Source organism: Taudactylus pleione, unplaced genomic scaffold, assembly GCF_031769625.1.
Source record: "Taudactylus pleione unplaced genomic scaffold, aTauple2 ptg000485l, whole genome shotgun sequence".
Classification (NCBI taxonomy): domain Eukaryota; kingdom Metazoa; phylum Chordata; class Amphibia; order Anura; family Myobatrachidae; genus Taudactylus; species Taudactylus pleione.
Genome location: NW_028284887.1, coordinates 3,663,197 through 3,679,287, shown reverse-complemented (window position 1 = coordinate 3,679,287; position 16,091 = coordinate 3,663,197). Strand labels below are relative to the sequence as shown.

At 38.7% G+C, this 16,091-nt stretch overlaps 1 protein-coding gene across 2 annotated transcripts in view; it reads right to left on the bottom strand.

Annotated features, from left to right (window-relative positions):
- The window catches only part of RAP1GAP2 (RAP1 GTPase activating protein 2), a 911,161-nt gene that overhangs the window by 24,257 nt on the left and 870,813 nt on the right, over positions 1-16,091 (bottom strand). For both annotated transcript variants that reach the window (XM_088449471.1, XM_088449472.1), the window contains 2 exons: positions 4,436-4,573; positions 3,439-3,551 (listed from right to left, as the gene is read on the bottom strand). In XM_088449471.1, coding sequence (XP_088305597.1) covers positions 3,439-3,551; positions 4,436-4,573 — 251 coding nt within the window. The remainder of the gene's footprint in view (positions 1-3,438; positions 3,552-4,435; positions 4,574-16,091) is intronic.

The following is a 16,091-nucleotide window of genomic DNA, read 5'->3' as shown; positions in this document are numbered from 1 at the left end:
GGGGGTGCCGGGTCCCTGGAGACTCTGCCAGCACCAGGCATATTTTTTGCATTTCTTTTTTTTTCTGAAAATACATCTAAAGGCCCCCATACATCAGCAATCTGATAACCACAATTGAACATTTGGAAGATTTATTACCCAATTTTAGGATTTCCCAATCTAGCAATCTGCGCACATACATTACAGATCTTTTTCAGTGATTTGCAGATCGATTGCAGCAAACACAGATCTGCCAATCTTGAAAGGCCCTTCCTAGAACTAGTAACGGTCTGCAAATCTGCTGATCATGTCCATACACTAGCAATCTACAGCCCCAATCCATCTGTGAAATCTAACGTGTTGGACAATCTGATTTAACAATTCCAATCCCTTTTTAGCTGCAATCTGCGATCTGTGAAGCCCATACATTGCAGATTTTTATACACAATCATCTGCAAATTGCAGAATTGCCACAATCGATTGCTGATGTATGGGGGCCTTTAGGCTCGGAATCAGCATGGGAAACACTATGATGCAATGACTGCAGCTTTTTCCACACCAAGTTCCTTGCCAATGTCGTCAGTTATGTGGACAGCATAATTCTGATGGCATAATGTCGCAGTGTACTAATGTGTACTAATGCCAATTAAAGCAATTCAAACTTGTCGGCATTATAGCTTTAAACAGGATGGTAGTGCTGACATGCACCCATATATGTGCGTTCTCCACACCTTAAAGATCACTAAGCACAGTATCTATGTATTTTATTGTCATTTGAGTGCAATTTGAAGTACATGGTTGTATCCAATCTGTATTAAAGGCCAGAGTCAGAGACGTGTGGCTAATGCTGTCATAGCTGCAAATTTGTATGCAACCGCCGGGATTTGTATTGAGGCGTCCACTGGCGGCTTCGCAGATCCAAGCGACTGCATGCAAAGATGCAGCTCAGTCACAGATCAGTTGATTATCAGTCTTCTGAATAATCCTATGGTCGTGCAGAATGGCTGCGGAAACTAGATGTCGGAGTCACTTTAACTGTGTACGGAATCGCAGCTGCAGGCAGAGACATGGGTCGAAAAATAGTTGCAACACATCTGCATTTGAACAGCAACCCCCCCATTGCCATCTGCAAATGGTCCCTGTCTCTCAATCATTTTGCAAATAAATACTCAGTGTAAGTAACGGAACTTAGCGCATGCACAAGACAACTCTAAATGCATGAGCAGACCACCGATAATCGCTCAACAGCGTAAGCATTGCGTCCATCTCTAAATCAGGCCCTAAGTTGGAAATTGCCCAACCCACTCAGCTCCTCTGAAACCAGCATGTGAAATATTTCATCTCTCACAATCATGACATACAGACCCATGCATATCAGATACAACAAAACTCATTACACCAATATGACATATTCACTGAGGGGGGGGATGCACATTTATGAATGTCTGTAAATGACCCTTAATGAATTATAGCTGTACTTCTAACAAGGTAATACTTTCCCTTTAATACACTATTATGCCATGTACAACTTTCAGCCTCTGCCCTGGGATGCTCCCCGTTGGGGTGACGTTTTTGTCGTAACAGGCGTTATGGAGTTTTGTGACAGAACAATAAGCTTTTAAAGTTTGAAAAATGTATCTTTTTGAAAAATTTAACATTTGAAAATGTCAATGAAAAGAGCAGCATTGAGTACACACCAGTAGACAATGATACAAAGTGTACTGGCATTCTCTTGTCTTTTTATTCAACGTGATCAATTTAAAAACATGCAGGTTAGTGCAGTGTGTCAGATCAAATAGTATTTCTTTCTTTTGCACACAGAGGAGCTGACACAGAGTAGAAACAAGTCAGTCGTAATTGCTCCCACGTTGAGTGCACGGATCTAAATGTATATATTCACCCATATGCAGAGCGCACTATCCATACGATTGGTCTGATGCCCGTCATCAGTGCGCACCGGACCTATCCTTGTTATATAAGATACATCTGAAAACAGATGTATTAATGACTTCGGCCTACCGTGCATAGCATGCAATTCCGTCAACACATCGTCAATGAGCACTATCTACATGAGTACACCCACTTACAGCCCAGTTATGCTCTCTTCAGTTACAAGTAGAGATGTAACTGAAATCCGTGCAATTCTGCACCACCCATAGTTGCAAATGCTTGGTCCAGGAGCATGTACAGTAGAAAACACTCATAACGCGCCCCGCAATTCCATTCAACTGTGCAACAGCCCCAGATTATATAACACGAAAAAGCCCATGTTTTGCCAAAGGAGGGAAGACCTTATTCGCTGAGTGTATGCATCTGTAATTTGTATGTACTCAAAAAAACAGGCCAATCTGCTTTTAAAATAGCTCCACTAAAATATGCATATAACCAAATATTAGAATGAACTCATATCCACATTTAATGGATTCATGCAGAGTTGTCAGTAAAGCTGGTGCAGACTGAGAGACTTTAGTGTTTTCTGCAAGTGTTATGCAATTTCTTACAATACAGGCATTGTAATAGGATTCCTAATGAATACCAAAGGGATGACATTGCATCTTCCCCGCTATACTATGTTGATGGTAATGTAGTTTATATGGATATTAGAAGTCACTGAGAAGTTCATATTTTGTTTATACAGTGTAATGTCCTTATAAACTACATTAAGGATATATATTTTTTAATACATTACTAATACTGAATTGTTATACATTTTCCTTTATTTTTTACCCCAGCCTTTGTTGTTAATGTGCAAAATAAATGTATGAAAAATAAATTTAGGCTGCAACTATGCATTAATTTGCATCGAAAATGATATAGAGGAAAATGTACTATAATTTATATATGGACATTAAAAGTCCTGCAGATATTACCTGATTATATGCAGGTACAAGGCTACAGACCTCCTACTTTTATAAAGGTCAGGGAACTTTGTGGTGATTTTTAATATCCTAATATTGATGTACTTTATTTTTGTTAATATGCACATTTCAATATGGAACATGATGACATGCAATGTATATACTGTAAGATGCCTATATCCAGGTAAGTCTTTCTTACACGGAGTTACTGTATTTATTGCATCATGGAAACTTGCAGCAGACGTCTTGTGACATCACTAAGCACCAATTACAATTGAAGAAACCACTGCTCACTAAATATAAATAAAAATATAAACTACAATACAAATTATATAGATTACCAAAACCCCTACATTAATTCTGTATATACACTGAGATACAGTAATGGAGAGGTCGCCCTGCCGAGGAAAATGATTACGTTTCTGATCTTGCAGACATGAGTTTCCCCTTCTCGTATGCTCATTTCTGCGCACTCTTTTTGGCACAGCCACAATACGTAAAGCTGGTTCCAGCCTTGGCCTCAATGGCCATTTGGTGAAATTAATGAAACAAAAGACATGCAATGTAATAATACATTTCTATAGAAATATATGATTTTTACCAGCGCGTCCGCCCGTCCGGCTGGGTTTCGGTTCCTGTGTGCAGTCGAGGGAAGAGACCAGATCTCCGCTTTATAGGGCTCTTAGACTGTGTCTTGGTTACTACTGCAGGAGGCTGTGATGTACAGTTAAAATAATAAGGCATATTAGCTTAAGACAATGAGAATTATATTAAAATCTTTACATTTCTAGGAGCATTTTGACCACTGTAAAAGAAACATTCAAACAGAAATGTGACACATGTAATAAGGGCAGTCCTGATATCCCCTCGCTCTCATGATTAACCTAAGTCATAAATAAAGCTAAACCTAAACTAGCATTTTTGAAGAAAAACTGAAAATTGTATGTTAATAAGAGTAGTGGAGCTAAAGTGCTAAGTGGTTGGACTTCAACGTGATGTTTACAGTCTGGGCATCTCCTGCTCCAGCTCTTTACATGTCCAGCTGCTCTTCTAGATTGCAAAGGTTACTACCGAGAGTAGAGGGTAAGCGTGAACTTTGATTTTGAAATACTGTAAGGCTCACGTCTATCAGGTTCAGTCTTTCTAAGGTTTTTGTGGATCTAACAAAATGGAAAACCAAACTCCAAGGATGCATTTACAAAAATAAGGTCATAGAGGTGGAAGGAGGGATTCTTCCTGAGCTTAACACATGGCAGATTACCAGGGTCAGTGACACTAATAATATTATTAATTTACTGGCTACAACTAACAATACAATAGTGCGATAGGCAACCCATCCATTCTTAAAGCCATCAATAATTAATCTGCCATCACCACCTGCTTCAGTAAGGAATCCACATACTGACAATCCTTAGGAATAGTCCTTTACATTCATTTGAACCATTCTTTCCTTCAGTCACAGTCATGTCCACATATAATCCAAATATAAAATGAGTGTGATATGGCAGAGGTGCAGGTGTAATTATTCACCACCAAAGCATCCGTCATGTGCACCAGCCGTGCAATGAGCAGCACATGGGAACATCAACAGTTCTTACAGAGAACGTGGTCTTTGTGATCTCCGCACTTGTATGCACAATTCCCCCACTCAGGCTCCCAGATATCCCTCCTGGTTGATGCTTTTTCTGGCTTCCCACCATGGTTTCCATTGAATGGCTGCGCACTCGGATTGCTCTCTTAGGAAAAAGAGACAGAGGAGAACAAATACATTTTATTGGCGGATATCTTTGTTTTGTGTCACCTGAAAATATCTGCAGATAAAGGACATTCTTTCCCACCATTATGTCTATATCTATTACATAAAAGCCCACCTATTTGATTCCAGACCAGTATGTATTAGAATAATAAAATAAGAACTACAAAATAAAGAAACCAATAATTGCATGCAGTATATTTTATATCTGTTGTATATCTATTGTAAATCGGTTTTAAAATACAATCCCCGTGATATCTTCTTGAATATGACACCTGCGCAGACTTGCTATCTGAGCCGGTGCCATATTTCGGAAGTCATAGCAACAGCAGCAGCCCAATGACATGGAAGTGTCTGTTTTTGGTGCAGGGCTCCTCTTCGCTCATAGGCACATGTGGTTCCGATCACTGAAGCTGTAAGGTTCTCTCAGGCAGGCATAAAGCAGATTATTGAGAAACGCACCATGCATACTTTGTTTTCTTAATTGTCTCATTAGATATGAAGCAATCACGGATGTCTAAAACCATTGTTTTATGATTTTCACAGCACTTCACTATGACCATACTTTTTGAGAAATGCAAAAGTTTGGTATTCCTGCGCACTGGAGTTTAGTGGCCGGGGTACGCAGCACTTAGATAAGAGGGTGCCAGTCCTCTTGGGGGATAATAGTAATAGTGTAGTATCTATTGCGCTTCCCCTTGTGGTGTAGTAATGGTGTCTACTGGTTAATGGATACTCAACCCCTGGTGGTGTATGGATATATTCTTACCATAAATTGAATGAGGTGCTATATAAATTGAGCTGCACTGAGCGATATGACAAATGTTTAATAGGGTATAAACATAAATGTAAATCAGCTTCACAATACACACAATGGTATGCTGTGATGTGGTTTTAACAGCACAAACACTATGGATGGTTACACACAGTGGGATACAGTACAATCTAAAAAATAGTTGTATGAAAGAGTTCAGACACTGATAAGAAGTGACAGGTGGCGTCCCAACCTGTGTTAGTCCTTCTTGGTGGCTTCCTGTTCAAAAAACAAGTCTTGTACAGTGGATGCTGGCACTTGGTGATGTGGGTCACAAGTGCAGAGTACCGGGTATGTGGGGACTTCTGTTTGCTGGCCGTTTGGAGTAGTTCGGGCTTCTCACCAGGGATGTAGCAAATAGCTCACCTGGTCCTGGTGGTCAGTTGGGCGTCTACCTGAAACGTGGGTCTGTGGTCGGTGCAGCAGGGTTGGCGGTGTTCCCGGCAGGGGTATGCCGCGTGGTGGCTGCACCTTCCATTTGCTACGTCCCTGGCGAGAAGTGTCTGAACTCTTTCATACAACTATTTTTTAGATTGTACTGTATCCCACTGTGTGTAACCATCCATAGTGTTTGTACTGTTAAAACCACATCGCAGCATACCATTGTGTGTATTGTGAAGCTGATTTACATTTATACTAGGGATGTGCAGGCTCGGATAGGTTCGAGTTTGCACGTGGAGTTCGGATTTTTCCCTCCAAAAAAACGGAACTCAGAACGAGGCAAAACGTCATCTTACATGGACGAACATCATCATTCCTGGACAAAAGACCAGGAATGATGATGTTCGTCCATGTAAGATGACGTTTTGCCTCGTTCTGAGTTCCGTTTTTTTGGAGGGAAAAATCCGAACTCCACGTGCAAACTCGAACCTATCCGAGCCTGCACATCCCTAATTTATACCCTATTAAACATTTGTCATATCGCTCAGTGCAGCTCAATCTATATAGTACCTCATTCAACTTATGGTAAGAATATATCCATACACCACCAGGGGTTGAATATCCAATAACCACTAGACAACAGTACTACACCACAAGGGGAAGCGCAATAGATACTACACTATTATTATTGAGAAATTCTGTAGGTGATAGCTTTGATTTTGCAATGTCTCATGATTTTACCGTATTGGAGAGTCTGCAAAATTGGCGATCTACCATATAGGACTGTTTCTCTATTTGGTGACTAGTAAAACAGCATGTAATTCATTGCCATATTATGATTTTTACCACTGATTATGCAAATTAATCGTATAGTAAATACAACCTCACACCACCCTCTAAACTCATGACATCATGAAGTCATGGCTAGGGCGGGGCCACCAGTTCTGGGAAGAAAAGCACTGCCCGCAGTGTCGTAGCTGTACAGGCTGCCTGCACGTACAGTAGCTCCGCACAGCTTTGTAGTAACGCTACTGGCTGCAGGGTGCCATTCTAGGCACTCTGCAGGCCACATGCAGGTGCAGTGTGGAAGTTACAGTGCCGCCCCCAAGGCCGTACACCCTGTGCAACGGCACAGGTCGCACACCCCTAGTTATGGCACTGCAGCCTCACCACCTCCACTATTATACACACACTTTGGACCCGATTCAGAGTTACACGTTATGCCGATATTCATGCAAGCGGGCAATGTTTTGTGCCCCGATTTTGTAGGTAAAGAGTTGAAGTACATATTTAGACACACAGTATTAGAAATTTAAGGGGCATTCCAGGAGGCGGACTCTGAGGTAACAGGGGTGTGGCAAAAAAGATGCACAGAGATAATGCGTACAAGGATGATGAACCACTCACACAGGCGGACAGACTCATATGGAAAAACTGCACCTACCATGGGCCTGGGGCAAGTTTCAATGGTGCCTTTTTGTAAAGAGTGCATTACTGTAACACTGGCACAACAATAGTGGTGGACTAGGCAGGGGAGGGGGACATGTTCCCCCCCACCCCTATAGTTGTATCTCAGTAATAAGATTGGTCCAACAGGGAGTCCTGCCATAGGATATACCCACATGTATCATTAAATTTTTTTAGGTCTTACTCATCAGAAAAGAGTGGGCTAACAAGTAGCGTTTGAGAAGGTGCATGCCTGCCAACCAGAACTGACCAGAAGCTGGGCAAATTGCTACACTTTCCCTGTATACATACGGTAGCTCAGGAGACATCAAGGGGTAGGGGAAACCTACTGTTAGACATAAATCATGTATAGTAACACATTTGTATTGCTAAACTAAAGCTGTATATTACATAACTACGTATTATTGTGTTGCCCTGAAATGAGGAGATTGTTGTAGCGAAGGCATTAAGGAATGAAATCATGCATGAAGATTTTAGTGATTTGTACAAAAAATGTTGGGAATTTTTACAAAAACAAATATTAAAGGTGTTGACCATAGAACCTCTAGATAACTTACTAAGGGGTCAAATTGCAAAATGAAGCTCTTCTTTACAGTAATTTAATAGAAAAAAAGTCTCTGGGGCAGCTGAGTGGAGCTCAGGTCCCTGGCAACACGGGCAGGCAACGGGAATATTAGTCTTAAGGCTTATCTGACCAGTTTGGTGAGGTCTTCCATTTCCATATGCAGAATGTAAAAAAGCAAAAACAAAATAGAAAAGAACTACTTAAAAAAATTATAAAAAAAAGGAAAGGAAAAAAATGCATCATTTTAATAAGAAGCATTTTTTCCTGAAGGGACCACCAACTAACGGAGGATGGATAGCTGAGGCAGTGCCTGCAGCATGATATTATACAAATCTGGGCCACTTGCTTGTGTTTGTTTGACCCACAGAATAAAAGTTGTCAGTTAGTCCCTGCATAACAGGTAAGGAGGAACAGAACACAAAAAAAAATCTATTTTATTTTTTCTTACTTGGGAATTTTGTAATGCTGGTAATTGTACTGTAGCGTATTTCTTGCTACACCTCTACATAGTATATCATTTAATAATTTGCTGAATATTAATTTACTTAAATGCAAATGTCAATGCTATTTGTTCCTAATGGAAGTCATGCATTGGTTAACTGGTCTGTATCACTTAGTGTGCAGAGGTAACAGTACTTCACTGATAACATATTGCTTCTTAAGACCCTATTTGTCCCAAATTAGAAAATAATTGAAAGTGCCCTTGTAATACGGACTGCAATCCTAAGCAATTAAAAACATCTACTATATTATTACAAGTCAAATGCCATACCAGACGGCAATGCCAGCCATAATCTGCCAAAGTGACTCAGCTACCAGGGGTTTAAATGCTGATCAAACTGAGAGATTGAGTTTTGAAATCCAAATACTGCTAAAATCAGAGCAATACTCTTTAATTAACTATTCTACAGCTGTTTGTAGCCAAAGTGAATATCAGTACTGGCAGTAATCCCAGTATCTGAACATACCATCTGGTCATAACATGGCATGTTCAATTAGAGAGAGCACTCATATATATATATATATATATATATATATATATATATATATATATATATATATGTATATACACACACACATACATACACACACATATAGAGAGAGGGGGCACGTCTTCATAAACATTTTTTACTGAATACAAATGCACATCTACATAAAGAACTCTAAATCTGCCATATAGTAAGTCTGATGTTTACAGCGCGGGTGTTTCGGTTGGATGGCAGCGTCGGAATGCCGTTCCGAATGTGGAAAAGAGCTTCAGGACCAGTTTTGGTCAGAATGATGTCATCATATACATTACTTTGTAAGCTCCACCCAGCCTATGTTCCCCAACAAGCACTTTTAGCTTAGGCAAATGTGCCCCAGAGTGCCGTTCGCACGGCATTCTGGGGCGCGATTTTGGGAGTGATGTCGGCGGTTATAGACCACAGCATTACTCCCAAGGATCCGGAGCAGGAGATCCTTCTGCACATGTGCAGAATGAACTTCCTACATACAAACAGGGGAAGCAGAGGGGCGGCACTAACGCATGGGATGTGTCGTGGTCAGGAAAAGCACTCCTGGCTGCGTTCGAGCCAAGCAAGTAGTTAAAGGTTATTAAGACAACAGTTAATATTAAAACATATTGACAATGGCCATTTTTATGGTTATTACATCGGCATTAACTAAATACAAAACTATAAATATACTGTAGTAGCAGCAGGCATTTTTATAGGCAATCTGTTTGTAATACCGACAGTCGGGCTCCAGGCGGTCAGAATCCCGATGCCTGGATCCCGACAGGGTTGACATACCGACACTTGGTGGTCGGCATGCTAACCCTCCCCCTCTCCCTACCCTAACCCTCCCTCCTTGGTGCCTGAACCTAACCTCCCCCCTAGTGCCTAAACCTAACCTCCCTCTCCCCACACCCTAAACCTAACCCTACCCCCTTAGTGCCTAATCCTAACCCTTCCCATAGTGTAGGGGTGGGCAATAAGTGGCCCTCCAGCTGTGGTAGAACTATAGAACTACACATCCCAGCATGCCCTACTACAGTTTTGCTATTTGGCCATGCTAAAACTGTTGCAAGGCAAGCATGGATCAGTATTCTGGCGCCGGTAAAGTAAGGATCAGCATCCAGACCGCCGGGATGCAGAACGCATACCTTTTATAGTTATCAGGCTGCTGGCGATATACTCCTAAAGATGCTGATAATCATTTTCATTCCACATAAATAATATAATATATATAATCATTTCTAAAAGTGCATTACACAAAGTAACATATAGATAGATATAAAAATACCAAAAAGTTATTAGTGTATTGAAAGCATATATCCAAAATGTTTCATGCTTCGCTAACTTATCCAAAAGGTAATTTCTCCTTTCATCTAATGTGATGTGCTCAATGGCTTTAAATGTCAAATCAGTTAGCAAAGAGTTCTGACATTCAACAAAGTGTCTTGGAACACTATGGTTAGTGACTTTCTTCAAAATATTTCTAGTGTGCTCTCGTTATGCTGAAATATGTCTTTCCGCAGTGGCACTCAATCATATAAATAACACAAACAGTCTGACAATTAACGAGGCTCTCAATTCTCCTAAATTACGAATGATCATATCTTGCTAAATTATTTATAATCGTATAACAATATTTGCAAATTAAGCGATGTCCACAAGGAAAATACCCTTTAGAATTTTGCATTTACCCATATACTTCTTTCCCTACAGATAAATGACTAGGAGCTAGTCTTTTTTTCAGTGTTGGTGCCTTCTTTTGAAGGTACAGGTTGAGTCTCCCATATCAAAAATGCTTGGGACCAGGGGTATTTTGGATATCGGAATATTCCGTATCTTGGAATATTTGCATAAAATGATGAAATATCTTTGGAATGGGACACTAATCTAAACACAGAATGAATTTATGTTTTATATACACCTTATATACACAGCCTAAAGGTAATTTTATACTATATTTTTAATAATTTTGTGCATCAGAAAAAGTTTGTGTACATACATGAAATTAATTTATGTTTCATAATCATATACACCTTATACACACAGCTTGAAGGTTATTTTATACAATAGTTTTAATAATTCGTGCCTTAAACAAAGTTTGTGTACATTGGACCATCAGAAAGCAAAGGTTTCACTTTCTCAGTCATGCTAAAAATATTCCGTATTTTGGAATATTTGGATATGGGAGACTCAACCTGTAATACCATCTTCAACATGGGATCTAAGAAAAGAACATCCCAGTTTTGAGTGAGGATTGACCTTATCAGTTTCTCTCTAGTATTGTAAGTAGTCACAAAAGTGGCAAAAAAAACCTTTCCTTATTACCTGCTTTGTTTTCAAAATGAATAAGTTTGCTGTGTTGGTAATTTTTGGCTCTCAATTAAATTTAAGGGATACATTTTTCTAATAACCTCAATCTATATATATATATATATATATATATATATATATATATATATATATATATATATATATATATATATATATATATATATATATATATATATATATAAAAATAGCAGAAAGCTTGGCACTCCTCCGACAATAATCCCGGGTGCCCTCCGCAAGTCACAAAAATGCAAGGCAGGAAGTATGGCAGCGGCACTCCACAAAAATAAGTATATAGACAAATGAAGTCCTTTACTTCAACGTTTCAATCTGTGCAATTTTCGTCTTGCTGACGAAAATCGCACAGATTGAACCGTTGAAGTAAAGGACTTCATTTGTCTATATACTTATTTTTGTGGAATGCCGCTGCCATACTTCCTGCCTTATATATATATATATATATATACACGAGTATATCAGCCCATTCATCATATTATTGAGGCAATTTTCATCTAACCCTGATAAATTGTGAGTAAGGGATATTTGACTTCCATTTACTGTACGTAGGTGACAGCTGTCAAAATCGACATTTTTGACATGGGTATAGGTATCAGCCTTCTTCCTGTCTTCCAACATGAAATGTCCAAAGCTAAATCTAGGAACTCTATTTTCTGTTCTTGAAAGCTATAAGTAAATTTTGAGGTGAGATCATATTACCTCTTTACTTCAGAGTTCATTGTATCATTACTTACATGAGCCATAAATTCCCAAAAAATCATTATAAGATATCTCCTACACAATTATAACTTCTTCTATATAACGCTTATACAGGTTAATATTATTAAAAAATGGTTTGGTGGTTTTGCTCTCTATGTATCTACTCTCCCATTCAACAAGATACAAGTTAGCAACACTTGGTGCAAATAGGGTTCCCATTGCCATCCTGCAATTAATAATAAATAATGTTTTTTTTTCTAACTTCTGGACCATTTTCAAAATATCATTCTGTTGTCTCTAATCTCTTCTTGTGCAAAATGCAAGTATAAAGTGCCTCAATATCAAGAGTACACCATTTATAATGGGGAGACTATTTGACATTACATAAAACTTTTGTATGATCTTTTATATAAGAATTGAGTTCAAATACATATTTTTTTATATAAATATCTATAAAAAAATCAGATATACGCAAGGCTGCCGGATTATGCCCAGACACAATCAGCCAAGATTGTCTAATCTTTTGTGAATCTTCATCAAAAAGTAGAATATAGGTATCCTGGGATTCTTAAAATACAGATACCTATATTATTCTGTTGATAAACAGTTTTCAAAGTGTAAAGACATAGACAAAAGTGAATATAAAATAAATTGGTGAGTCTCCCTTGGTCTCTGATTAAAATTCCTTTATTTATGTTGCAGATTGTTACACATTGTTGCAGATTGACTCCAGCAACTTCCTATTCATGGGCTAATACGATTGTATTCAGGCTGTTTAGGGCACATTATATGGGTACATTTTAACCTCAGCCCTTAACTAGCAGATTTTGTATTGCTCCAATTTACCATCTTTTACATGTTCTATTACAACACAATAAAGGTATACATCATTTATTATTCAGGATATACTGTAGGTCACACCAAAATCAACCATAAATAAATAAATTTTGATCAGAGACCAAGGGAGACTCGCCGATTTATTTTATATTCACTTTTGTCTGTCATTACACTTTTAATGTATTGTCTGATTATATAATTGTAAGGAATTATTTTTAACTATTTTGCTCCCTATTAATTACCTAATTATCAATAAAAGTTAAGTTTTATATTTATGTCTACCTTCTTTTAGTGCACTGCATTGAGATCAACATGTTTCCTTCTTTGTGTGCTTCTAGATCAGATATTGCTGTCAGTAGTAGCACCCTCGTGAGGATTTAATTACAATACAACAGTATATATATATATATATATATATATATATATATATATATATATATATATAGAGAGAGAGAGAGAGAGAGAGAGAGAGAGAGAGGTTTTCAGAAATATTATTATTAATATTTTTTCCAAATACCTGTGCAGTTTATCACTATGGTCATCTTTTATTTTTTTCTTTCAATATCCTCCATGTCAGTTCAATATTACTACCCTTCCTCACTTTTTATCACTACATCTTGATATTTTTAAAAATATTAGGAATAGCATCCTGTTCATTTTTAAATATAATGAAAAATAATCAATGCTTGCGATCCACGCTACAACTGGCAGCTGACACCTTGAAAAAGACCATATACTGGTTGAAACGCATTGGTGTTGTATACTGGGTTGTTGCCAACCAGAGCCTAAACTGTGGGAAGGTATTGCTTAATAGGGGGAGCAGAAAACCACTATATGTCTAAAACTGTGCCTTTCATGAAAAGGTCCCTGATGGTACGCAACCATTTTTACTTATATTTTGTTTGAAATAAATGTTAATGGTTTTACACTATATGTTTTCCCCACTTTTGTCTTTTATGGCTTACTTACACTGAGGGGTGATTGTGTGAGAACCAAGTGGAGAGACCAGGTTTTAAACTTTGCAGAAGAATCAGGATTGGAATATATGTGACAATTGAACTGCAGAAAAGTGACTATTGGAATATAAGACTGTTGAATCTTCGTTGCCCACTTATTGGACAAATAGGACACATTGCACCTGCACCTTAACCAGAGCGCTTTTAACCACTTTTTATTTTATGCATTTTTAAATATATTTTATATCCTTTTTTTATAATTTTTACAAGTATCCTCAAAGTCTTTTTTAATTAGATTATAAAAAAATGTTTTTACATGGTAGCCTCTCAATTCGATAGGGTAAAAAGTAGATTTTTGTTTTAGTTCGGTGTAATTAGATGATTCATTCACATTTTTTAATATGGCTACTGTTTTTCATTTATTGTTAAAAAATTTTTTTTTTTACAATAAGATTTAGAATGATTCACAGCATCTAAAAATAATATGAAACAGTTAAGTGCCCTACTGGGAGCAAAAAATAGTCCCATTTTAAGCAAATGTATTTCCTTCGTTTTAAGTTGATATTTGGATAAATTTGTTAGTGGTAATTAGTCATTCCGTATTTGTTGTCTTTTTCCCTCTCTCTGACCTTTTTTTAGTTCATTTTGTTTTCTCTTCCTGCTCAGATTTAGACTCTCTCATAGGAAAATGCAGGGGGGGTTCCACCTGTGGATCTTTTAACATGTGTCAGCCAGTAATAAATACACCTGTGCACCAACTAGGAGATCTGGAAAACATGCACTGTTAGGGGTGCACTGCTATAGACCATCAATAGGGTTGCTTATTAGGGTGTGGTAAGTATTACCGCTGGACGCATGGCCGGTAGTTCAAATCCCGGCAACGGCTGCCCGGCAAGGGTGAAAATCCTGATCGTCCTAAGGTAAGTATCGCTAACCTAATTCCCTACCCTAAACCTAACCCTCCCTTAGGGGTGCCTAACCCTAACCTCCACCCCAAGTGCCTAACCCTAATCCCCCCTCTAAGTGCCTATACCTAACCCCCCTTCCCCGCTGCCTAAACCTAAGTCTCCCGGTGGGGTGCCTAACCCTAACCTCCCCCCGGGGGTGCCTAACCCTAACCCTCCCTTCCCCTAGCCTAACCCTAGTCCCCCCGGGAGCCCTAAACCTAAAAGCAGCTGCCCGCGCCTGGCGCCCGGCTTACCTTCGTTTGGTATGCCGGGCGTCGGTCTTCCGGCGTCTGGTTAATGACAGGGGTTGAGTTATCGACGCCTGTCATTAGTATCACGCTGGGATTACAGTGTCTGGAAGCCAGCAGTCGGGATTTAGACCGTCGGCTTCCGGACTACATCCCACTTATTAATATCATATAATAATACACTATCCAGTGCATGATGAGATCAATATGTACATATATGTCCAGGGGAGTGCTAGGTTCTTCTGCTGCTCCCCCAGAATTGCTCCAGTGCTCTAGAATGGTGCCCAGATCTAAAATAAAAACATTCAGCTCAGGCAGGATGGCTCTACTGCCGTATTTAATGGCTTACTGCGATCACTGGTCCTGTATATGCTGGAATTATGACACACAATACACTTTGTATGACACATATTAAAGCTGGTTAAGTGATATCTGTGCCCTCTTCATGAACTGGCCACACTCGCTCTAAAATCAAGCATTTGGAAACCCCCTTCTAGAAATCCTGCATTTGCCACGGTCTCTGATAATGAATTGACTCCTCTGGCCTGGCTATTCTGTACTCTAAAATAAGGTTTTGATTACCCTTCACAATGGGACAATTCTAGAGGTTGGAATCTATTGGAAAAAGGTAAATGGTCTTTACAAGATGTATACTTAGGCCGGTGCCAATTGTTTCTATAAAGTACTCTGGTCCATACCCGGTCACTATCCTTATCTCTCCGCTATGGTCGTTTTTATGAGACCAATTTCTGACCTTATCAAATTTATAGTCTATTAGGTCTCTTTTAAATGTTTTTTTTAGTATCTATGATTCCTTCCTCTAATTTCTTTACTCTTAGTTTGACATTATTTTTTATTTCATTAAACTCTTCCATTCCTTTGATAGGTTCTATCTGACCAGTAATAATAATCAATCTATCTTTCTTTCTTTCTTTCATTTAAAATCTTCATCAACTCAAAAGATAAGGAGACTAAAATTTTGTGGGATATATATATCAAGATGACGGTAGAGGAGATCGGAAAGGGAAACAATGGAGGTGATACCCTATTAGTGAATCAAGCTACCACTGACTGCGTCATTCACACAGCATTTGGCCTAGAGGACTCCCTTTGTCTATGGGATTTCTGTATGAACAATACTTTTTTAATGAATGATGGCCACATCAAGGACTACAAGTGGCCTGTAAGGTTATTTTTTAAAACAGGTAAAACAGATAATTGAAAAGTACTTTTCTTACGACAT